Source organism: Neofelis nebulosa, chromosome 7, assembly GCF_028018385.1.
Source record: "Neofelis nebulosa isolate mNeoNeb1 chromosome 7, mNeoNeb1.pri, whole genome shotgun sequence".
NCBI classification, from domain to species: Eukaryota; Metazoa; Chordata; class Mammalia; order Carnivora; family Felidae; genus Neofelis; species Neofelis nebulosa.
This window is the reverse complement of record NC_080788.1, coordinates 11,425,847-11,450,838: the sequence shown is the minus strand read 5'-3', so window position 1 is coordinate 11,450,838 and position 24,992 is coordinate 11,425,847. Positions and strand designations below refer to the sequence as shown.

Sequence of the window (24,992 nt, the reverse complement as noted above, 5' to 3'; positions counted from 1 at the left end):
TCTCGACGCGCGCTGACGAACGTGAACAAGTGGAGTCGGTGAGGAACTAGATCATAACGCAATTATTCTGAAGACGTGGCATCCCTCAGCCTCTGACGCAGGAGGTGGGCTCTCCCCTGCCGGTCTGCTGTATTTCTGTCACCCCTTCAGTTGCTCGCTACTACAGTCCTTTGTGTGTTAGGCTGCCTTTGCTGGCTTGCCGGTCTGTCCCTATGCTGGATGGTGAGTACTCCGATGGCATGATTGTGTCTCTTCATCTTTGCACCCCCAGAGATGAAAGGCAAGAGATTACTGCTGTAGCTCTTGCAATCAGAGCCCTTGCAATCAATCACCCCAGGACAAGGAAAGACCCATAAAGGCTGCCGCTGCTCTGGTCGAGGACGTCCTCTGCGAGGCCACTCACGTCAGCCCTATTTATTCCTGCAGATCTGGTCACTGGCATATTCTGTGTGGCCGCCTGCACCATTAGGGAAACAGTAGGCATCTCCCTCTAACCAGCTGTTTGCAGGGGGAGGGGGGAGCTCTTCTGTTAAGATTTCTGAGGGCCCAAGTCAAGGTGCCCTCTGAGGACACAAGGTGGGTGGCCTTCTCATCTACCTATGCATTCTGGAACTCAGAGAGTTGGCTTTTAAGACCTTCTTTGGGCAATTCCAAATTTATACTTTGGTAGAAACGATTACAGAATATGGATTCAGACATAACATTAGGTTATTAATTAGTCTCGGCTGAGGATTAACAAATTCTTCCGATCCCTAATGAATAGGCACTATGAACAGTCAGTCTTCTGCAGGCAGTGCTTTAATTCTCCCGGCCACACTGTCACTTAGGAACGCGGCTACAACTGTGTACTTGTGGAAACGAAGCGTGGAGAAGTTAATGATCCCTGCTTTAGTGAACAGCCGAGTGGGGACCTGGGCACAGGGTGGCCTCAGCTCCTCCCCATGGCTCTCAAGCATCTCCAGAGAAGGTGCACTTCATTATACAAAAGCTCGGTGAAGAGACTGTCACCTACTTTCCTTTTTTTTTTTTTTTAATTTTGTTTTAACGTTATTTATTATCGAGAGAGAGAATGTGCAAGTGGGGGAAGGGCAGAGAGAGAGAGAGAGAGAGAGGGAAACACAGAATAAGAAGCAGGCTCTCGGCTCTGAGCTGACAGCAGCGAGCCAGGACATGGGGCTTGAACCCACAAACCATGAGATCGTGACCTGAGCCCAAGTCGGACACTTAACCAACTGAGCCACCCAGGTGCCCTGACTGTCACCCAGTTTCTAAAGTGACCACTGAAAGACTGTCACTGCTGACAGGTGTTCCCGGACCCTGCAAAGAGGCGACCCATCCACCCTCCTCCTGGCACAGCCTCAACGAGAAGGAGTGCCCCAGCCTTGCGTTTGCCTGCTTTGAAAACCCAGCAGGTTCTCTAGGGATGCCCTCGAAGGGGTCCTGTGACTCAAGGGGCCCTGCACAGACCTCGCAGTGGGGAGGGGGGCCGTGACGGACACCAAGCAGCTCGTCCCCGTTTGCCTTGAAGAGACCCTACCAAATGGGGCAACAACCCAGGGGTGGGACGGGGTGGGGAGGGCTGCTTCTCATTCTCACTCCACATCACTGTGTGTGTCTCGCCATTCTGTCAGAAGAGATGTATATTCTTTACCTTCTAAAAACAACTGGGAGAGCTTTGCCGCGTTCTCAAGTGTGACTCTGTTATTAAGACTGAGTTGATACTTCTTTCGGGAGGAACACATCTCTCATGAAGGGGATGGAGCGACTCGAAGGGAATGCACTTTGGATGTGGCTTTTGAAGAATGCCTCTTTCAGGCAAAGGAAGCCCTACTTCCAAGGTCCTTTCCTGCTCCAACGCGCTTGTACGCGGTGGCCTCAAAGACTCTGAGGGTTCCATGAGAGGTCTAGAACCTTCTTCCAACGGACAGTTCTGTTTACGACGCAGCACGTGCTATAATGACCAGTGAGGGTCCGCTGGGGAGACTGGTCTGCTGCCTCTCTGCTAAGTGGTAGTTACTCTGCCTTTTGTTTTGTTTTGAAACATCAGGTTGTTGATGAAACATCAGGTTGATTTCTCAGGACTAAAGGGAAGCAGAGGACCAGAGAAAGCAAACCACGGGAACAAGCGTGGTGCTACCTCAAGCTCCCCGGCACCCAGTCCCGACGGTGAACCTTCCCCCCAGCGGCCTAGCCCCGCCATCACTCTGCCCCCTGCCTCCCGCCACGTCCAAGGCGCTGCTACCTTTCAGCTGCTGAAAGCAGGAGGCGCTGCTGTCCGGCTCCAGGGGGTGCCTCAGGACCCCGTTGCTGGGCTTGGGTCTCTCGTACTCTCTTTCGGGGAGCATGGCCTGCTCGCTCTCCATGGCAGGGTCTGAGTGCGGGGGCAGAGACTGTGGAAACCCGAACATCAAGAGGGAAGAGAAGAAGAGTAAGGCACCACAGAGCAGAAAGCCGCCCCACCAGGCTCCGATCCAGCGGGGGTCATCCGGGGTGATGTCCAGGTTACCTGCAACGAGAAAGAGCAGTGAGGAGGAGGGGCCGCGGCAGGGCCGGGACCTGGCTGAGCTTTTGAGTCGGCTGCACAGACAGGAGAGGGCTCTGGAAACGGCCTGGGGTTGGGGGGGGGGGGTGGTGGTGCGTGGAAGGGGGGAAGCGGGGACTGGACGCCACACAAAGCTGCCTTTTGTTCCACGTCAGTGCTTCTGTTTCTCTCAAAGCTGAAGGCTGATTGCTTCCCCTCCTTAATTTTCTTGTCTCCTCTGTGTTTCTATCAGTCTAAACAAAAACAGTGAGAAGCCAGACACCCTCTGAATTAAGGCTGGAACTGACTGGCTAGGCAGAGCTGCTGAGGTGCACGGACGAACGCACGAAGGCACACAAGCATTCACGGTCAAGGGTCTATTTTCACTACGGATGCTCGCTGGCACCCCTCAAGCAGCAGCTCATCTGACAGGCCATCCCACACCCCACACCCCATCTTAAATCGGGTTCCCAGATCACAAAGTGGCGGGGGCGGGGGGCACGGAATGAAATCCAGAGCCAGGGAGACCTGGAGTGAAACCCTGCTGCTCGCTTCTCACCACAGGACCCCAGGCTGGTGATTTGAACCCTCTGTACCTCGCTGACTGACCTGCGGGATGATGAGGAGGAGGACAGTACCTTATGGAGTTTGTGGGGAAGATCAAATGAGCCACACCAGAAATAAAGTGCTCAGCAGAGTCCTTGGCACGTGCTTGGGCGTTTCAATGGCATTAGCCCAATATTTACAGCCGGGGTCCTGTTACCGAACTGCCAGTGGACAGGTTCATTCAAATCTTGATGGTGCCTGTGGCTTGGGCAGTCCTTTATTAGAGAGCTCTGCAGGGCTTAAAGGCAGTGTGCACGTAGTACGGCTGTCTTGTGCTATTATTTCTGTGATTCCTTCTGTGACTCCCCAGCTGAAGTCATGAAGACATAAACTATATAGCTTACCCCTCGGTAGATTTTTTTTTTGGGGGGGGGGGGGCGGGGTCTTTCTCTACAACTGCTTTTCATAGAGCACTCCCAGATGAGCTGCTCAGAAATGTCTCTTTGGTGATAATCCCATGCTTCTGGAGCCCAGAAGGAAATTCTTGGAGACAGGAGCATGGCATATGAGCTAAGAGCTAACAGGGCTGCAGGCCTGGACCAGATGAGTGGACAGGCTTGGGAAGAGGAATGACCACAGACACCGGGTGAGCACTTCACCATTGGTAAAACTCTCCCTGAAGACTCGTCAGTTCCTGCTAATGAAAATCCCAGCCATCATTTACTGAGGGCTTGCTCTGCACCAGGCAGCACGCAGAGTGTATTTTTTTTAAATGTTTATTTACTTTGAGAGAGAGAGAGAGAGAGAGAGAGAGAGAGAACACACACGGAGTAGGGGCAGAGAGAGAGGGAGAAAGAATCCCAAGCAGGTTCTGTGCTATCCAGCTCAGAGCCCAACGTGCGGCTCGAACTCACAAATGGTGAGATCAGGACCTGAGTCGGAATCAAGAGTTGGATGCTTAACCAACTGAGCCACCCAAGCACTCTATGCAGGGTGTATTCTTACCTGTTCTGATCAACCCTCCCCACAACCCTACAAGGTAGAGTCTTCTATGATCCCAATTTTACATCAAGGCTTAGAAAGTTTAGGTACTCTGCCCAAGTGCACAGAGCTGAAGACTGGGCCACAGGCATCCAGATGCCAAGGGCCATGATCCTTATCACTTTGCTACACGGCCCCTCTGGACTGCCTAAGACTTTGTTTTGGGCTCCCTGAGCGGATGATTAATTCCTGCGCTGTGTGCAACGGGCCGAAGACCACCAACTTTGTCGGCAGGTGGGGAGTTGGCCTTTACAGCATTGGTGGTCTCTCTTCTGGAGGCTTTGACATCAACCCAGCAGCTGCATCTAGGGCACTACAAAGGACCAGATGCTTTTGCGTAGCTGCATGTCAGAGAAGAGAAGGGTATAAGCTTTGGCAGGCTTAGGGGTGAATCGCGGACTTGCTGCTCACTAGCATGGGATGCTGGGCAAGCTACTTACCCTCTCTGAGTCTTAGTTTGATCATTTGCAAAATAAAGCTGACATCCACCCAGATGGCTTGCAAGGAATAAAGGTAATGAGCAACAATCACTTGAAACATAGGAGGCTCTTAGTATATGGCAGATCCTAGTATTTCTACTTATAAGTGTATATTTACAGGAACAGGAATTTCAAGAAACAGGTTTTTTAAAATATTTGAGAGAGAGAGAAAGAGAATGAATGAGTGGTGGAGGGGCAGAGAGAGAGAGAGAGAGACAGACAGACACACACACACACACACACACACACACACACACACACACACACAATCCAAAGCAGGGTCCAGGCTCTGAGCTGTCAGCCCAGAGCCCAACACAGAGCTCGAACTCACGAACCGTGAGATCACGACCTGAGCTGAAGTCGGACACTCAACCGACTGAGCCACCCAGGTGCCCCTGAAACACATTATTTATCTATCTGTCTGTCTATCTATCTGTCTATCTATCTATCTATCTATCTATCTATCTATCTATCTATCTATCTATTTTTTTAAGTATGGGAAAGCTTTCAAAAGGCATGAGGAAACCCAAGGTGATTTTCAAAGCATCTTTATGCAAACGAGAGAAGAGAGAAGAAGTCAGACTGCCTCCGGTAGCTGAGCAGGAAGGATTGTTTCCACCAGTCACTTACAGTGTTTCTTCACCAGCTGCCAAGCAATGAATGAAAACAAAAGACGTAAAAAGGGAGCCCTGGTATCTCCCTCCATTGTCAATGGGCTCCATAAACGGGGAATTGAAAGCTGGCAGATGTGAGCCAGCAAAGAGAGAGAGAGAGAGAGAAAGAGAAAGAGAAATCCTGGCAGTTGTTTAGGGGGAACAAAATTAGTAGCACGTAGAGAGTCATATTTTAGTTAGTAAGTTAGGGAGTCTCTTCTATGTGTGAGGAAACACCCCAGGCAGAGGGGCTATGGTAGGGAGGCGGATGTTTATGTGCATGTGTCAACTCGCTCCCTGTAGGTATGCACACGTGCATGGAAAGCCAGCGTTTGCTCATAATTTGCAAGACAGGGAAGAGTATGTGACTTGTGTCAGACCAAGGCCTGCCTGTTACACACACAGGGGTGGGGGGGGGAGGGGTGTAGGAAGGCATGGTAGGGCGGCAGGGTTTTGTAGATCTAGGAAAATCACAGTTGACCATTTTCGGAAGTACTTTTTTTTTTTTTTCCTCCCCTCTCCATCTCAACTATCCAGAGCACTGCGGCAGAGAGAGAAAGAACCTTCTGAGAAGAAACCACTCAGCTTTGGAGCATGCTGCCCTCAGGTCCAGGTTGGGGGTGGAGTTTTAGTCCCGATTTTTTCATGGTTCACAGGAAGACGATGCTGGAACCCAGCCTGAGACAAGTCCTTGCTGAGGCACCTCCTGAGAAGAGATGGGGGAAATCCCTCCCCACCTGCCTGCCAGTCACCGGTCAGCAGAGGCCAGCATTACCAAAGCTGACGGAGACTTGTCTATGTCAGCTGGCAAAGAATGCGGTGGTAGATGTTACCGAGGTCTTCGTTCGGATCTCCTCGTCTGAGAACACGAGGATGACATCTCCCTTGGGTGTAGCCAGGCACCACAGAACTCTGTCATTGAAATGTGAGCACGGGGACACGTGTCACTTCCGTGGAGAACCACAGGTGAGCCGGCACCTGACTTGTCATGCTCTTTTGCCCTGCCTGATCATAGAAGCACATGAGATCCTCCGGGGACGGTACCCGAGGTAACGATGAGCAGATGCACGGTATATACAGCACGAACGAGAAACAAACCTTTAGTGTTACGAAGCAACTAAGATCTTGGAGGTGTTTGTTACCACAGCAGAACCAAGCCTACCCTGACTAGTACAAAAGGCTTATTAGGAAATAAAAAGTCATGCTCTTTAGGAACAGTGATCCTGGGAAGGCTTGAAATAGCGAAGTACCATTTTGGGTACAGGTGGGCAATGGGGTGAAAACCTCTTTGCTTTTCTTGCAATTTGGCCCCTGTGGAGTATCTGGATCTTATTTTCTTCTTCTTCTTTTTTTTTTTTTAAGTTTATTTATTTTGAGAGAGAGAGAGAATCCCAAGCAGGCTCCATGCTGTCAGTACAGATCCTGATGCAGGGCTCGATCTCACTAACGGTGAGATTATGACCTGAGCTGAAACAAAGAGGTGGACACCTAACCGACTGAACCACCCAGGTGCCCCTGTAGTGTCTTGATGTTAAAAAAATACAGCAGGGTCAGCTTTTTCTGGAAGGCTGCGGTCAGTAAGATGTCCAGAACAAAACCAACAAGCACCTATCTGTCTCGTTTACTTGATATAGCTCATTGCCAATGAAACTGCAACCGTGAAGAAAAAAAGACACTGGAAAGAATGGGGTGGAGACAGTATCCCAGGCTGGGGGAACAGCCCAAGCAAAGACACAGCATCCTCAGAGGACTCTGAGCAGACTAGCTAAGCTCTACCCAGGCACTCATCAGACTCTTGGCCATTCCAGGCGTGGACAAGTGAAGGAAAGCATCGCTGTGATGGAGAGGTCTGCCTGCCAGGAGATCGGCACAGTCCAGGCCTGCCTTTGCCTCGCTGCCTGTAGGCACGAAGGGTTTCTGCTTTACAACAGCCATTTTTGTAACCCTGCCGCGTCTTAGAATCCAACATCCGGAGTGTCTTTGTGGTTTCGTCGGGTAGGCTGAGCACGCTTTTGGCAGTGTTTAGCTTCCTCTGTTGAAGGTCATGTAAACAGATGGGGCTGAGACTGTCTCCCACTTCTGAGGACTGCTACCATTATAGGTACGAAAGAACAGTCACTGGGAACAGAGGCAAACCAGTTTAAAACGAAGCAAACAACCAAACCAGCCCACGAGGACACCCGAGACTGTGAGAAGAGCAGATCAAAGCAAATTTGGGACATTGATTTCTTACTCTCAGGCCACGCTGATGGGTAAGTGATACCATGGCTCTCTGGGCAGTTTTTGTTTTTTGTTTTTTGGTTTTTTTTTCATTTTTTCAGTCCATTTACCTATTTGTCTAACCTATTTTGTGAAGCTTTTGCTATGGGACTCAAGCATTCCAAGAGTATCATTAAGTTACAGACCAAATTAGAAACTGGAGACAGGGAGGGGTTGAGGGTAGAGGAGAGGGCAGCATGGAATGTTCAGGATCCTGGCTGTTGAGCTAATTAGTCTAACATGAAGGAACTGGGCGAATCCAGCAGCCAGCCCTAGAGTGGCAGGGTGGGAGGCTCTCGGCTGGTTGACCTTTTTCACGAAGCAAACATACAGACATATCTTATTCCAGCTGCAAACACGACGCAGTGGTAGGGAACCGGCTGGTGCATGCCTTAGGAGGGGTCTGTACAGATGTGATGAGGTTAGGTCATCTCAGCAAGGCCTTTGTCCACAGAAGGGGGCAGCCTTTGGAAAGTCCTGGAGAAGTTCCAGGGACGCAGGAGGCCTGGGGTTTGAATCCCGCTAGCTGAGGAAATGAGTTAACCCCTCGATGACTGTGTGCTTCCTATACACCAGGCACGGTGCTACATGCTTTGCACGATTAACTCTTGTCATCCAGGCCCAGACCCATGAGGAGAAATGCCCTCGGGATCACACAGCTTGGAAGGGGCATAGCTGAGATTTAAATGGAGGTCTGATTCCAGCACCGGAGCTCAGAACTCAAAATCGCTGCATGAGAACACCTCATCTGTTAAGTGGAATAACAGCAGGACCCACCTTCCAATGGGAATGTTCTGCGGTTCGGAAGAGGCCATCTATATACAGCCTTCATAAGGGGTCAGGTCATGGCTGCCGTTACCAATCTGCTTTTGCTAAACCCACTGTTAACGCTGCTCAGTTCAGTGCTTTGGGGCACACGCTGTTACCAAGTCCTTCTCTTTTCTGGGTTCGGTTCTCAACTGGTTTCACTTTTAAAAGATATTCTATGAAAGAAATTCTGGAGGCAGCATCCTTCCTTCCGTGGGGTGTCAGAAGAGGCATCTATCCTTAAGAAGAGGGGCAGAGGGAGCCTGGTGTCTAAACATGGCCAGCAGAGCCCTACTGGGAAGCTGCCCATGGGGTCTCTCCACCCCACAGGTGGCCTGTTCCTACAACCAACCACCTCCCCTCCACACAGACTGCAACCAGCCTCCCTCGCTGCTCTCTCCCTTTCAACCCTGTGTCCTGAGCTGCAGCCAGCCTGCATGGAGGGCACACTCTCTCCTCCAACTGCCCCGTGACAAGGGCTCTGCCTTGCTCGCCTCCCCACAAGTTCCAGACCACGGTTTTCCCCAGTCCCCTTCCCGGCTCTCAGCTGGGGTTTCAGAAACACGTGGCTGTGAGTCTGGCCCTTTACATTCAGGCTTCACTTTGGACAGCCCTAAAGAGGGGCTCTGTCTTCACCAGTGAAGAAAAAATAGAGCAGGGTCATCCCTAAAGAATTCAGAACTCCATTCTCAAAATACGGCCCAAATCTGCTCCAGAGAGAACAACGAGTTTTAGTCACAAGATTAGAAGTCATCAAAATTGCTGGAAACTGTAGAATTGGGTCTTACTCTCCAATAGAATAGAATAAGTTATGTTCTTCTGCCCTCTACTGGTAAAGAGCAGCATCAGCGCTCCCAGAGCCCTCAGCAAGGATGCAAACAAAATATGGTGGTGACTCACGGTGCTCCCTTCTCTTTCCTAGAGACACGCTGGATGGGACTTCTGCTATTAACTCGTGGCGGGAGGAGGGGGAGGCTACCATCAGCAAGATGCCCAGGTGGACTAGAAACGTGCCCCTCTGTCTTATATCCGGGGAGGCTTCAAACTTCCAGTGAACCCAGAACCATGGATGATGTCCCTTCGCACTGGCCCAGAGGGTGAGGACAGATGTTGCCCGGGACTGCGAGCAGGACTCTAGGCTGAGGGAACAGCCTGAGCAAAGGAATGAATGGCACACCGAGGGGAACCACGAATGAACCAAAGGTCCACCCCTTGGTCATTCCAGGCACAGAGAAAAGATGCTATTTCATTCCCAGGAAGAGAGCTTCTATTGCTCAGAAGACATGGGTACATCCCTGTTCCCCCCCCCCCCCCAGGCCTCAGTTTCCTCATTTGTACAATGAAAGGGTTGGAAGAGAATGATGTGAGGTCCTTTCTGGCTCAGAGATTCTGGTAACTACCCCACGGGCCTTAACCTAAGGGGACCACTGCCTACACGCTGAGGGCAGAATATGCTTCTTGGCCACTTGGCCTCTCCTTCCAGGCAGGCTTCCCCGTTGCACGGGGCATGCAACCCCCTCCCCTCCCCCTCTTTTGTGATTCTTATCTGGTACTGCCTTTGGCACAGTGGTGGAAGCTTTTTTGTTCATGCAATCAAAATGGCGGCCAACTCCCACCACATGTTGGTTCTCTGACCAGGCTTCTGCTCGTCCTTGGGCTCGCTAGGAGTCAGGGTTCAAAGGTCAACCAACTGCTACAACACAGCAGCATCCAACCACCTCCTGAACAAAGCCAGCACTTGAAAGGAATAAGTAAATAAAGCTGCATTTGCTTCCTTTTTTCCCTCCCCACTTGGATATTCGTCACATCATTAGCTATAAGTAAATATATCAGTGGGATTAATGGAGTGAATCACAAAGAAACCTGATTAGATTGAAAACCACATTATTTCTTTGGGGTGAATTGGTAAATTTAGCGCTGCCCAGAGATGATGGACTGAGAAAACCAGGAATGGAGCTCTTATTGATCTTGAGAATAGATCGGTAAGAGGAGGAGAGGCTGGCATGGCTTCCTGCGCTCAGTTCTCCGAGACACAGGAATCATGGCTTCTCTGCTCACTGAACTGCACAGAAATAGCGTGTGCTGTTCTGGGCTCATAGTCGGAGTCGTGACCACACGTGGTAGGTAGGGTCCAAGATGGCCACCAACGATCCTACCCCTGGTATTCACGTCCTTTCCCCGGAGTGTAAACCAGAACCAGAGGCTTGCTTTCAACCCTCCAGAATGCAGAAGCAGTGACTTGCCACTTCTGAGACGAGGTTACAAACAGACCATGGCTCTGGTCTCAGCCGCTCTCTCTCACCTTCTTTTGGGTTGTTTGCTCTGGGGGAACCCTGGTGAGGGAGCCCTGCAGAGAGACCCATGGACGTGAGCCTGAACGCGGATCCTCCAAGGCCTGCCAACGGCCTTGGAAGTGAACTTACAAGCGGAAGCTCCCCGGGCTGAGCTCTGAGATGACTGGAGGCCATGTCGACATCCTGACTGCAGCCTCATGGGAGACGCCGAATCAGAACCACCCAACCAAGATGCTCCTGGATTCCGGACCCACAGAAATAAACTATAATGGGATAACTGTCTGTTGTTTTAAGTCACTAAGTTTGGGGTAATCTGTTACACAGCAGTAGGAGACTAAGATGTCACATGACTTTTGCTTTGGCCACTAAAACGTGAGGAGAAGCTTCAAGAGCCAGCACGCACCTCGCCACAGCCTGGTTTCCTGCCTTGGCAACTGGGCAGGCTGGCGTCAGATGAAACTTCCGTGGGCCAGGTCCTGGAGTGTCCCTGACGAGCTGTGTCTCATCCTCCCCAGCACTGCCAGCCTGCACTGGGTATGTAGCATGCCCGAGAAGTCAACTTCGGTTGTATAAAATCACTCAAGGGGCGGGGGGTGGGGGCTCGATCAGTAAAGCATCCGCCTTTGGCGCAAGTCATTATCTCACGGTTTGGGAGTTTGAACCCCGAGTCGGGCTGTGTGCCGACAGTGTAGGGACTGGGACCTGCTTTTGATTCTGTGTCTCCCACTGTCTCTACCCCTCCCCACTTGTGCTCTCCCTCAAAAATATTTTAAAAATAAATAAATAAATTAAATACTTAACATTTGGGAACTGTGTGTTACCACTGCATAACCTAGCCTATCTTCACTAACCCACCGTCAGCTCAAAGTGTGCCGAGGGTTGGGCAGGGGCGGGTGGGGATTTGCAGAGTAATCCGAAAAATACCCTTGCTCCTCCTGCTAGGATCACAAGAAGAGTTGCTCAAAATGGTTTTGAGGTATGGTTTGTTTCCTCATAAAGGCCACCACAACACTATCTTACAGAAAGAAGTTTCAAATCTTCTGTCTCATTGACCCCCTGGGTCCACTCGTATTTCCAGAGCATGTTCAGAAAGCAGGGTTCTCAGACACGTAAATGGACCGACATTCTGTGAGAAAATGCCAGGCGTTGCCACATCTATCCTCTCGTTTAATTCTTACAGGAGCCTTGCGAGGCAGATACAATTATTGTTACCCTTCATTGACAGATGAGGACGATCCAGATTCGAGGAGTAAAATCAACTCCAGGGATTATTCGGCCCCCGGGTAGACGCTGGTGGAGTACACACTGGATCCCAGGCCGTCGGAGCCAACACTCAACGCTCCTTCCCTCCACCTCTGCTGAGCCAGCAGCTACAGCTCCGTGCATGGAGCCTGCCCCTACTAGCAAGGTTTTAGAACCCAAAGGCTGAATGAAGGCTCCCTTACGATGGAGGGCATGCTTACGGATGGCGATACAAAAGTTGAGATACACTCCTTACTTGTGTCAATGAAGACTGCATCCACATAGATTTTGGTACAGAAAGAGCCCAGGATAAATCCACAGGCTGGTCCAAATACCAGCATCGTGAACAGGATTCCTGAAAGAAGATGAAACAGAGAGATTAGATTTAAAAAAAAAAAAAAAAAAAAAAAAAAAAAAGGCAGCTGATGACCAAAAGAATCAAAGGTCAAGGATATTACTTCACATTGACCAGATAAGAAATCTGATTATATAAATGCCATTAGGAATTAGTTAAAAAAAGTCCCAGTACTGAAGCACTGTTATGCCAGACTTCTCTGGTTTTTTGGTAGGTTGCACTGAATATTCGTGGGCCCTGAGAGCACTTACTTTTAGAGGACTCCCTCCCACACCGTATCAACCAAATTAAAACACACCCACGTCTGTCATTAAATTGTTTCTGTCATAAACATTTTTGAAAGGATTTTTATAATTTTGCTTTCACATTTATTTGGCTTTATGTAATTCATTTAATTTACGGTTGGCTAAGATTTCTCAACACTCGCTGTACGAATTCGGGAATTGTTGTGAAGTGAGAAAAGTCAAAACCACAAATTATTTTCAAATGTAATAAAATGTTTATGGGCATTAATTTCTCAAAAAACCAGAGCTGACATAATGGTATGCTTTGAGAACATTTAATTAGATGTTTTATTCATTTTAATTTTGCAGTTTCCCCCTCCATATTTTGGAGTTACTATCTATTACTGTAATAGTTGTTAGGATTCAAGCTTTTCCATACGACTTGAGAAGACAGTTCTAGACATGTACGTAAGTATCCGATGGAGACAGAACCTGAGATTTTGCACAAACCTTTTTATTCATTCTGGGAAAGGTACCGAGCCCAGACTAAAACCCACAGGCTGTATCCATTCAACTAAATTTCAGTTCCGTAGAACATGCCGTGAGCAATGACAGTTACCAAGGCCCTGGGAATAAAAATAGCAGTGAAAAAGTGGCCTTTCCCTCAAGAAGCTGGTTGGCTGTGGAGACAGACAATACGTGGCTTGATCCGACCCAAGCAGATAACCCAAAAGATGGGTGTTAACAGCCCCCGTGGACACAGGAAGAACAAAGTTGGAGATGAATTCAAAGGGAACCCGAGCTCAGTGGAGAGTACTTGTGGTCTGCTCACAGGGGTAGACGAACTCATCCTGATTTCTCTCGGTGATGTCAACATGGAACCACTCAAATATTCATTCATGCACTCAGTATTTATCAAGCTCCTTCTATGTGTCAGGCAGCAGTCGGAGGGATGGAGATTTAGTATTGGACCAAAAGTTAAGAATCTTAACCTTCCAGAGCTCATTGTCTTAAGAGGTGGCGAGAAAACATAAACTATAGGCAGGAGCTCACCTGGTTTATACATACTTGGCAAAGGAAGCCGTGTCTTCCCAATTTGTAGACAGAAACCCAGACCCCAAAGCAATCATTTGAAGATAGCTTAGAAGGGGGTATTGTTTGATAAAGGAAGGACTGAAAAGAGAATGGTTTATATCATGGAAATGGGGCTAAATCCACTCTTGGTGAAATCCTACTCTGTGATTTGGAGCAATCTAGAAGTTCTAGAGTCTCACATCGAAGTTCTAGAGTCTCAAAACACCTGCTCCCATAGCCAGTCAGAGACCCCCCCAATTTCACAGTTATTCCTGTTTATAAGAATCTTGACAGGATCAATATGCACCTCATTAGTACACTGGCTCTGGTTTGTCACAACTTAGATTAAGATAACTAAGTGGAGGAAGTTGAGAAAGTTTGGGGGTATTATTGGAAAAGTCTAGAATATAGGCATCTTTCAGATATGGGCAAGAATTAGGGGGGGCTCTCCTTAGCCGGGTAGAGTTAGGGACCAGAGCTACTCTTGGCCCTATTCCCTGAAGAGATGCAGAGAAAGACCAAGACCCAGGGGGCAGGGGTGGGGGCGTGGACAGGGAGGTTTCCAAGGCAAGAGCAGCACCCAACATAGCCTGAAGGGATTTCTGTTTCAGGACAAAACTGTGAGGCCAGCCATGTCCTCCCATCCAGGCTATGGGCGGAGGTGAGACACTGGTCAGTCATGGTACCCTAAAAGATGGCTGCGAGCAAACCATCTGCTCAGGTAGTTCCAAAAGAAGGGACACGGGAGACAGGACCACAATTCTCCTGCCAAGGGCCCTGAAACTGCCCTGTGACTCACTGCTGATATCCCAGCAGTCACTCTGAGCCCCTCAGACACCCCCCACCCCTTGGGATAACACGCTTTCTCTCATCCCCATTAAATAAAACACCCGATCAATGTAATAACCACTGATGCATCCCCCAGAGATTGAGCAATGCAAGTTACAGCTAATACTTAACAGGTCAAAGGTCTAAGCTTTGAGTATCGTTGGAAGAAACAACTGATGTGCTGAAGAGGTTGTGGAGACAATTTGGTAATTTCGACCCCACTTAGGGACAGTGGAGAGTCTGGACAGGTCAGTCCTTCATGGAACAGCTGGGGACCCCAGGCCCCGGGCCTCCTGCCCTCATGGCAAGTTGTAACTCAGAAGAAGGGGAATCCCTCAATCTCGGCTGCCCACGGGAGCCCCACGGAAACCCCACACACAGGCCAGCCATCCATTCTGGAAGCTCAGGTGGGCACAGACCTCCCATGGAGACACCACACCCCGAGGCTTCCTCTCCATCAGCCAAGAACTCTAGTCCCTCTAGGAGAGGACAAGGGTTTCCAAGGTGTTGGGGTTGTGGCTTTCCATTTTCACAGGATGGAGTCCTCCTGCAATGCCAGAGAAACCTGATAGGACCCAATTCCAAAAACCAACATAAGATACAGAACACGTGTATTTAAAAACATTTTTTAAATGTTTATTTATTTTGAGAGAGAGAGAGAAAGAGCGAGAGAGGGGCAGAGGGAGAGAAAAAAAAAAAAAAAACCCAAGCAGGCCTTGCACCATCAGCTCAGAGCCTGATGCAGGGCTTGAACTCATGAACCTCAAGATCATGACCTGAGCAGAGATCAAGAGTGTGAAGCTTAACCGACTGAGCCACCCAGGCGCCCGAACACATTGTAGTTTTTGTATGAAGGGTGTTTCCCCCGTCAGCTGAAATCTCTAGGGGCATCTTCTAAGCAGCTCTTCCTCAGAGAGATGTCAAGGAAACCTTCAATACAAATTCTCGAATATTTTCCAAGGAACAGTCCAGTAGTGACGCGGGCGGGGGTCTTCACGCATCAGGAAACACCCTTTTTCCACTTGAGTAATATCTTAGGATAACAAGTCAAATAAAAGCAGCATCACAGAGCACAACCCTGGGTCTTTAGGGGAACGCTATCCCCCAGAGAGGGTATGAGGTGGGCTACAATCTTACAGATGGGTACTTCTGAACGCGCTTCCTTGCCCTCCTTTCGATTCATCCTCCTAGGCTGCGATTTTTTTCTTGTTTAACGAAACCACTTCAAACGTTCTGCCCAAACGGACGGGAAAAAGACTGTCCAGTGCTAAAATTCACCATCCCTGTGCAGTAACTGCCTTCAGGACAGGAGAGGACGTGCTTCATGGCTCAGTGCTGCCCCCTGCTGCCTGCCAGATTCACCGACACTAGAAGGGGAGGGGCGATTAGGGAGAGTAGAAATTGAGTCACAGAAAAGCCACTAAAGGTGAAGGGCCCATTCGGCCCTACTACCCCAAGCCCTGCCGTTTACACCTGTAATCTCCTGTAATCTTTTCAATGACTCAGGGAGATCCGCTGTGCCCATTTCACAGAAGAAGAAACAATCTCAGAGAGGTTTCACACCTCACTCCCAACACAAAGCTAGAAAAACAGCATAGCCAGGATCTCAAGTCAGGTTTCTCCCACCCGCTACGGGGAAAACCACATTAGAGGCGGCTCAGGAGAGAGCCATGGGCCCCCTGCATTTAAATCCTAGCTCCACGGACCTTGGGCAAGGTATATCGAACCTCCTTGTGCCTCACTTTTTCTTCTGTAAAATGGGAATATTACACCCACTTCACGGGACTGTGCCAAGGATTTAATGACCCAATTATTTGTAAAGCTCTTAGAACAGTGTCAGACACACAGAAAGAGCCATGGAAGTGTTGGTTAAACAAGAGACGTCTGCGTCTCTTCGGTTACAATGTGAACAGAGGCGCCTGGGGAGGGGGGTAGTACCACAATGAACTCACGGGGGTGCCACAAGATATTTTAAGGTTTTTTGTTTTTTTAATTTTTTAAATGTTTATTTATTTTTTTTTTTTAATTTTTTTTTTTCAACGTTTTTTATTTATTTTTGGGACAGAGAGAGACATAGCATGAACGGGGGAGGGGCAGATAGAGAGGGAGACACAGAATCGGAAACAGGCTCCAGGCTCTGAGCCATCAGCCCAGAGCCTGACGCGGGGCTCGAACTCACGGACCACGAGATGGTGACCTGGCTGAAGTCGGACGCTTAACCAACTGCGCCACCCAGGCGCCCCGTAAATGTTTATTTATTTTTGAGACACAGAGAGATATAGAGCATGAGCGGGGGAGGGGCAGAGAGAGAGGGAGACACAGGATCCGAAGGAGGCTCCAGGCTCCGAGCTGTCAGCACAGAGCCGGACACGGGGCTCAAACTCACAGACCACGAGATCGTGACCTGAGCCAAAGTCTGACGCTCAACCAACTGAGCCACCCAGGCGCCCTGAAGATATTTTTTTTTTTTCTTAAGTTTATTTATTTTGAGAGAGAGAGGGAGAGAGAGAATCCCAAGCAGGCTCTGCACGGTCAGCGCAAAGCCTGATGTGCGGCTCAATCTCACGAACCGCGAGATCATAATCCGAGCCGAAACCACGAGTCGGATACTTCACTGACTGAGCCACCCAGGCGCCTCAGATATTTTAAGTTTTTGAGGGAAACCCCAACAATAGTTGACATGTGTTAGGCGCCATGCATGAAACTACTCACTCGAGATACCTGGTGGGTTTCAACGCTGGATCGAGCTACATACGTTCTTTTCAACTAACTCATCTTTGTGAACTGGGTCTTCTGTAGTTGCTGGGACAAACAGCAAATATTGTGTGGAAATCAATGCGCAGCAGGAAATGAGCGCAGGGGAGTCCAGTCGAATTCCAAGGTGTGCAAAACTGTGCAGTCCCCTTGCAGTGACCCATATCCCATTATTGTGGCTAGATTTATTTACAAATAAAATAAAAATTTTTTCTTTTGACAGATGTGTGTTAGTTTTTCCGACATTTATTAAGTAGTTGGAACCTAACTTGGTTGATAAACAAAACAGCTAGATATGTCTTTCAGACTCAGGGCTCTGTAAACAATGTAATTAGGATACAAAGGGCAGATTGAACTAAGAAAGTCTGGCGACCTCTGGTGTAGCCACCCCATTTCCAGGTTAGCACTGGCCCTCTTTGGATGCTGGGGCAGAGCGGATGAGTGGGCCATGGATTTTGCCCTCCAGAAGCTTGCTGCCTTCCTAGAGAGAACTTCAATACTGCATTGTTAGTCATTCTAAATACATTCATGGCACCTACTAGGTGCCAGGCATGGTGCAAGCCACTGGGACACATTCGTGAACAAAATCCCTGCTTTCCCGTGGAGTTTGTGCTGTGTAAGAAGGGCCAGCAACAGACCAACCCACCATGCAAGGTCAGGGGTGGTGCCAAAGAGGAAAGCCAGTGCATGAAGGAGCAGAGCCCCTGAAAGACCTCGCATGGAACCAAGTCTTGGACATCACATTAGCACTCTGACTGATGTGCCACCACACCGTGTGGGAAGCCGACTATTGGCCCCTAAAGACTTCCGTGTCCTAATCTCTAGGACCTGTAACTGCTACCTTAAATGACAAAAGAGAATTAAGGCTACAGATGGAAGGAAGGTGGCTCATCAGTTGACTTCCGGATAAAGGGATTATACTGACTACCCCCGAGGGCTCAATCATGAGGGGTCCTTTCAATGCAAAAGGAGAAAGAAGATTATGGAGGATGGGGTCACGAGCCCAGGAACAGGGCCACCTCTAGAAGCTGGAAAAGGCAAGAAAATGGATTCTCCCTTCCAGAGAGAATTCTCTAGAAGACGACAGCCTCCCCCACCCCACCACCCCACCCCCGCCCACCTTGATTTTAGCTCAGAGAAAACACCTTGTGGGCTTCTGACCTCTAGAATGGGAAGATCATAAATTTGTGTTATTTTAAGCCACTAAGTCTGTGGTAACTCATTACAGCCGTAATAGGAAACTAATGCAACCCATTAAGCAAATTTGAGTAAATTCTCAGACCTTACAACTATAAATATCCACGTGACTCTCCAAGAACAGGATATTGCATGAAGTTGTTTGTTAATTACTTGACTGTGGAACATTTTTTGTGGGGCATTTTTCAGAGCTGGTGTTGACTGGGGCACAGTCATAGAGAAGCTGGAGGAGACTCCAAGCCCTAGGAGACAGAGATGGGTTTTATTCTTTTTTCTATTGTTGGTTTGGCCCAGTGTGATGAAAAGTTAGTTCACTATTGAAAGGATGCATGGAAAAGAATGCTAGTTACAGCAATGCCATAAAAAGAGGGAGTGAGCAACTCTCCTTGGCTGTAGCTGTGCCCAAGCCCGGCCCCCATCCTACTATATCCCTGGACGATGTTCACTGCACAAGTCTCACAGCACCGAGGACGCTCCCATCAAAGTGCCTCCTTCTAGATGCAATGCACCAAGGGGACCTGTGTGACAGAGAGGGCCAGGACAGTCACATAGAACCAGAAGAATTTTGAAAATCCAAATGGAGAGGCGCCTGGATGGCTCAGTCGGTTAAGCATCCAACTCCGACTCAGGTCATGATCTCACAGTTTGTGGGTTCAAGCCCCGTGTCTGGCTCTGTGCTGACAGCTCAGAGCCTGGAACCTGCTTCGGATTCTCTCTCTCCTTCTCTCTCTCTCTCTCTCTCTCTCTCTCAAAAATAAATAAGTGTTAAAAAAAAAATCCACATGGAGACATCGATTTAGAATTCACTGGCCCTGGAAGAATTAGTCAACTTTATTATACTACTGATATACAATCATTAATGAAAATACTAAAACAGTTTTTGTTTGTATAATGTGGCATACTGATTCTAATTTTATAGAAATCTTGAGAGGCAAGAGCAGCCTAGACACCTTTTAAGAAGAATTGTCCAGACTTGCCCTACTGAATATTAGGACTTACTTTATTTTTATTTTACTTCATTTCACTTTTCAGGACTTCTTTTTAAAGCTATCATGATAGGGGCGACTGGGTGGCTCGGTCGGTTGAGCCTCTGACTTCGACTCAGGTCATGATCTCACGGTTCATGAGTTCGAGCCCCGCGTCGGGCTCTGTGCTGACAGCTCAGAGCCCGGAGCCTGTTTCGGATTCTGTGTCTCCCTCTCTCTCTGACCCTCCCCTGATCATGCTCTGTCTGTCTCTGTCTCAAAAATAAATAAACATTAAAAAAAATTTAAAAATAATAAAGCTATCATGATTAAGATAGTGTCTTTCTGGCTTAGGGAACAAATATACCCATGAAGTAGTGGAGAAAGCCCAGAAAACAGAGTCACGCTTATGTGGACACCTGATTTATGGCAAAGTGTACATACAAAGCAGCAAGGAAAAGGATGATCTTTTCCATAAATGGTGCTGGGGCAACTTCAACTTAGAGTCGCGGGCGGGGGGCGGGGGGGGGGGGGGGTGGCACAGGGGAAGCCAGCCTCACAACACATGCAAAAATCAATTCCAGGGAGATCAGAGACCTGTGTGTGAAAAGCAAAATAATAAAACTTCTGAAAGATAACAGACAAAAGTACTATCATGATGTAGGGGTAGGGAAAGATTTCTTAAACCAACAAAGAAAGCACTAGCCGTATAAGAAAAGCTTGATAAACTGGTCTACGTTAAAATTAAGAAGGTCATTCATCAGATTCACCAAGAAAGCCCACTGAGAAAGTGAAAATGTGGGAAAATATATGCGTAACATACATCCTTAAGAAACACACACAAGAATCAGAGGGCTCATGTCTAGACTATATAAAGATTACTATAAACTCGTAAAAAAAAAAAAAAAAGACAAACCAGTTGGAAAGGGGACAGAAACCTCAGCAGGTCTCTCAGAAAAGAGGAAATTCAAATGAACAACGGACTAGGACAAAGATGTTCAACCTCATTAGAATTCAGGGACATGTGAATTACACCCCAGTGAAACGTCCTTACCACATCAGCTAGTTAAAGAGCGTTGACAATACTGAATGTTGGCAAAGATGTGGGGAATGTGGGACTCTTGCACGCTGCTGGTAGGCGTGTAAACTGGACAACCCCTTTGGAAAAACTTTGACAGTATCTGAAAAACTGAAGATAAACTTACACCATGACCCACCATTCCAACTCTAAGGTAAATACCCTACAGAAAGTCTGACATGTACTGGGTGACATATCCAAGAATGCTCGTATGGAACTGGAGACAACCCAGTACCCATCAGTAATGGTGGGACAGAGAAACACACGGGGACATCTCCATCCTCTAGAATTACTCTACAGCGAAGAAAAACCATCGATCAGCAACACGGATGAGCCTTCAAAGACACAATGCCGAGCAGAAGAACGAACACAGGCAAGACTGAACACTCGTCTGATTCTACTTATACAGAATTCCAAGCAGCAAAATCAAACCATTTAGTGAGATATAACTAGGCAGTCAGCGCATAATGAAAAAACAGGGAAATGAATAGAAGTCAGGACTGTGGTTGCTGCTTGCCAGGGATGGAGGGAAGAAGAGAACTGTGATCTTCAAGGAGGCAGGGGGCGGGGGGTGGGTGTGGTGGGGGTGGTTCTGGGGTGCTGGTTTTGTGTCTGGTCTGGTTACAGGCTACATGCATGTTTATTTTACAACAATTTGTTAAACTGTAGTATGTTTTCTGCACGAAAATATGACTGTTACATTTGTCACATATTACATGCGTTTGCAACATAAGTACTTATATACAAACAGCTACTCATTTTCTCCAAGCTGTACCCAGCCAATCTCAGAAACTCTCCAGAGAAAACCATAGGCTTCCCTTGAGGTGATCTTTCATTTTGTCAAGTCCAGAACCCTTAGCTCTGCCCTTCCTCTGCCCTGCTCAGTGCTCTCAGAAATACTCCAGGACCCTGCATGGAAATGGCCTCCACCGCTGTGTGTCTGAGAGCACAGTATAAATGCTCCCTGAACCTCAGTTTCCACCTCTGTAAAATGGGCTCGCAACATCTCCTACGGGGGGGGGGGGAGGGGTTGAGGGTGAAATGTGTGAATGCATAAAAAATGCTTCAGAGAAGTTCCTGGAACTTCTGGAATGTTCTCAAACAAAACAAAACAAAAAAATAAAAACAAAATAGTAACAGCTGTCAGTTATTCTCACTGGTACTTCTAATAGCAGGAGTTTCTTTTCTGCTGAGTTTTACTTTTTTGGTTACTTAGGGTGGGAGATGCTTACTGACTGGAAAATACTGAATCATCTAACAAAAATACCATCATTCCCTTATTTCGTTTTGGGCAGTCCTGTATTTGTAGTGTATTTCTTCCCATGTATTTTTGCATTGGTGAGACCAGATAGGTTGATTTAAAAATAAAACCTCTTCAGGGTACCTGGGTGGCTCAGTTGGTTAAGCGTCTGACTCTTGATTTCGGCTCAGGTCATGATGTCACTGTTCCCTGTGTTGGGCTCTGCAATGACAGCGTGGCACCTGCTTGGGATTTCTCTCTCTCTGTCTCTCTCTGTCTCTCTCTCTCTCTCTCTTTCTCTCTCTCTGTCTCTCTCTCCGTGCCCCTCTCACACATTCTGCCCCTCTCTGCTCACATTCTTTCTCTCAAAATAAATAAAAACTTTAAAAAAAGAATAAATTCAAACCCTTTTTCCTCATTTTAAAGGAAACACATGCTGAAGAATGATCTGAGTATAAGGAAAGGATAGAGAAGCCCCCCGAACGTGGCCAAGAGCAGAGACCCTGGGGCTGGCCAGAGCTTGCACTCGCTAGCTGTGTGAGCTTGGGAAGGGGATTTATCTGCTGTGGGGGCTCCATGCTCGCTCACGCGAGGGCGGGGATAATAATGGCACTTCCCCTCCAAGGTGGTTTCAAAGTTTAAGGGGTCAGTGCATGGCCAGGGCTTTCCATGGCACCCGGCAGACAGTAAGTGTTTAATAAATTTTAGCTATTACTGGTACGAGGATGATGGCACAAATCATCATCTGTCACTGCCCACACAGAAACACTGATATTCATTTAGATAATCCCTTCCAGTCTGTCCCTATATGGAAGGTTAATTGAGCAGCACTGTCAGCAAGAGCCAAATTATGGAAAGAGCCCAAATGTCCATCGACTGGTGAATGGATAAAGAAGATGTGGTATATGGATACATGGGGCACCTGGGTGGCTCAGTCGGTTGAGCATCCGACTTCGGCTCAGGTCACGATCTCACGGTCCGTGAGTTCGGGCCCCGCATCAGGCTCTGTGCTGACAGCTCGCAGCCTGGAGCCTGCTTCAGATTCTGTGTCTCCCGCTCATGCCCGCTCGCTCGCTCTCTCTCTCTCTCTCTCTCTGTCAAAAATAAACTTAAAAAAAAACAGATGTGGTGTTCGTACAATGGAATACTACTAGGTGATGAAAAAGAGTGAAATCTTGCCATTTGCAACAATGTGGATGGAACTGGAGGGTATTATGCTAAGTGAAATAAGTTAGAGAAAGATAAATATGATTTCACTTATATGTGGAGTTTAAGAGACACGAAAGACAGACATAGGGGAAGGAAAGGAAAAAAATAAGATAAAAACAGAGAGGGAGGCAAACCATAAGAGACTCTTAAATACAGAGAACAAACTGAGGGTTGCTGGAGGGGAGGTAGGTGGGGGGGATGGGCTAAATGGGGAAGGGGCATTAAGGAAGACATTTGTTTGGATGAGCGCTGGGTGTTATGAATAGGGGGCAAATCACTGGAATCTACTCCTGAAGCCAATACTACATGGTATGCTAACTAACTTGAATTTAAATAAAAATATAGCTAAATAGATAAATAAAAACAATAATTAAAAGAAATACACAAGTCTCCTAAGAGATGGTCTGGAAAAAAAACTGGAAGATTTTCTAAAGAGTGTATTTTTAAAGAACAGAATTATCTACTGAAGTAGAATTTAAGGAGCTGATGGAAAGGAAGATTACAAGGTCCAGGTATTTCTCTGCTGCCCTCAAGACGATGGGGAAGGACAAAACTAACACATGCTGGAACCGCACTGCCCAGCACCCAAGGCCGGGCTCAAGGTCCCTCCCTGGCCGTGAGGAGGGAGGGCACCCAAGGACACGGTGATCTCATGTGACAGCACTGACTTCTAAGCAGCGACTGGGAGCGCTGAGCAGGGCAGGGGAAGGGCAGGGCTGAGGGTCTGGGGCTTGACAAAATGAGAGATCACTTCAGGGGAAGTCTGTGGTTTTCTCTAGAGGGTTCCTGAGTCTCACTTGACAGAACTTCGAGAAAACAAGGGAACATCCTCTCCAGCAGTATCTCCCTACGCCGGTACCTCGGGGTGAGTGCTCTGGCCTCCTTTGGAAGGAAAGCAGTCTAATCAGTCCTTTGTTTTTGCCTGAGTGTAAAAATAATGCATTCAGAAAGGCGGACAATTTACTATTATCCTACCATCCTAAGGCAACTGCTTTCAAGTCTTTATCCCCTCTGACATGCTTGAGGTCAAACATAACTTCTCATGACCACTCGATATGCGTATTATGCTAGTCTTTTTGTACAGGAGAAAACAGAAGCTCAGAGAGGTTAGTCAATGGCCCCAAGGCTACACAGCTTTTATGTGGTGGAGGTAAATTTGAACTGAGGCCTTGAGGATCACCTAAGTTCTTAGGGAAATAACAGTCAGGACATAATGGTACAGCCGTGAAGTCTTTGGAATCCCCCAGACCTAGCGTGGGATCCGGGTTATGCGTCTCAATTTCTAGATGACTCAGTTCCCAACTGTGAGTCTGGGAATAAGAATAGCTACCTTGCAGAATAGTGAGAATTAGATGCAATGCATGTGAAGCCTTCTAGAATTTTCTTTGCATCTCAGGGATAATGAGTCCAAGAAGGGAGGAGGCCTGCATGGCTGGTCTCCCCTAGACCTGCATCCTTATTTCTTTGGCTGGACTCAGGAATTTTAACACTTGACGGTCCCCTCAAGCAGTCAGGGCTTTTTCCCACTAGAGGGCAGCGCCGGCCCAGAAAAGAGAGAGTCCTGCCTTGAACTTCCCTGGCCTCCACTTCCTAACTGCCAATGAAACCCTCAGAGCACTGCTCTTCTCCTCTCCCACTAGCCTTCCGTGCCCTCAATTTATACAAATGTATTCTTCCGTGTTGAAATCTGCAGGCTGAAATTTCTCCCCGAGGAAGGAACATTGTGCATCATACGTGCATGAATAAAACATGATCCATCCACAGTAGGAGGCCTACAAAACATGCAATACATATTTATCTGGTGCCCACTGCCAGTAGCTTGGCAGAATTACATAACTGACCTTGCTTATCTCTGAGGGGGGAGGCAGGGAAAGAGAGGATGACGAGGCAAGCGTTTGCCGAACACAGACGTGCCAGACGCTGGACGCCAATTTGTGTAATCGAATTATCCTCCTTGCAAGGTTTATAAACAAAATGCTAACGTTGTAATGCTGCCCTGCTACGTCCCAGAGCTAGAGTTTACACGTCCCTTTCCTCTAGCATGCTCCCCGGTGCCTCTCAGGTCAGCCATTTCCCCAGGTCTCAAAGTTGGGGCACACTGGAATCATGTGGGATGCTTAAAAAAGGAAATACTAATGCATAGGTCCCACCCCCCAAGATCTGATGTAGGTGATCTGGGGCACAGCCCAGGCACTGGGATTTTTTTTTTTTTTTTTTAAGTGCTCT

At 48.0% G+C, this 24,992-nt stretch overlaps 1 protein-coding gene and 1 long non-coding RNA gene across 5 annotated transcripts in view; one reads left to right on the top strand and one right to left on the bottom strand.

The window, feature by feature from the left end:
* The window catches only part of SLCO3A1 (solute carrier organic anion transporter family member 3A1), a 313,852-nt gene that overhangs the window by 68,702 nt on the left and 220,158 nt on the right, over positions 1-24,992 (bottom strand). For 3 of the 4 annotated variants that reach the window (XM_058736684.1, XM_058736683.1, XM_058736685.1), the window contains exons 3-4: positions 12,099-12,197; positions 2,243-2,506 (exon numbers count right to left, since the gene is read on the bottom strand). In XM_058736684.1, coding sequence (XP_058592667.1) covers positions 2,243-2,506; positions 12,099-12,197 — 363 coding nt within the window. The remainder of the gene's footprint in view (positions 1-2,242; positions 2,507-12,098; positions 12,198-24,992) is intronic. The other variant, XM_058736686.1, reaches the window with a different exon arrangement.
* On the top strand, positions 6,635-10,877 carry LOC131516076 (uncharacterized). Its single transcript, XR_009263844.1, has 2 exons — positions 6,635-7,492; positions 8,119-10,877. It is a non-coding gene; the product is annotated as an uncharacterized LOC131516076 (long non-coding RNA).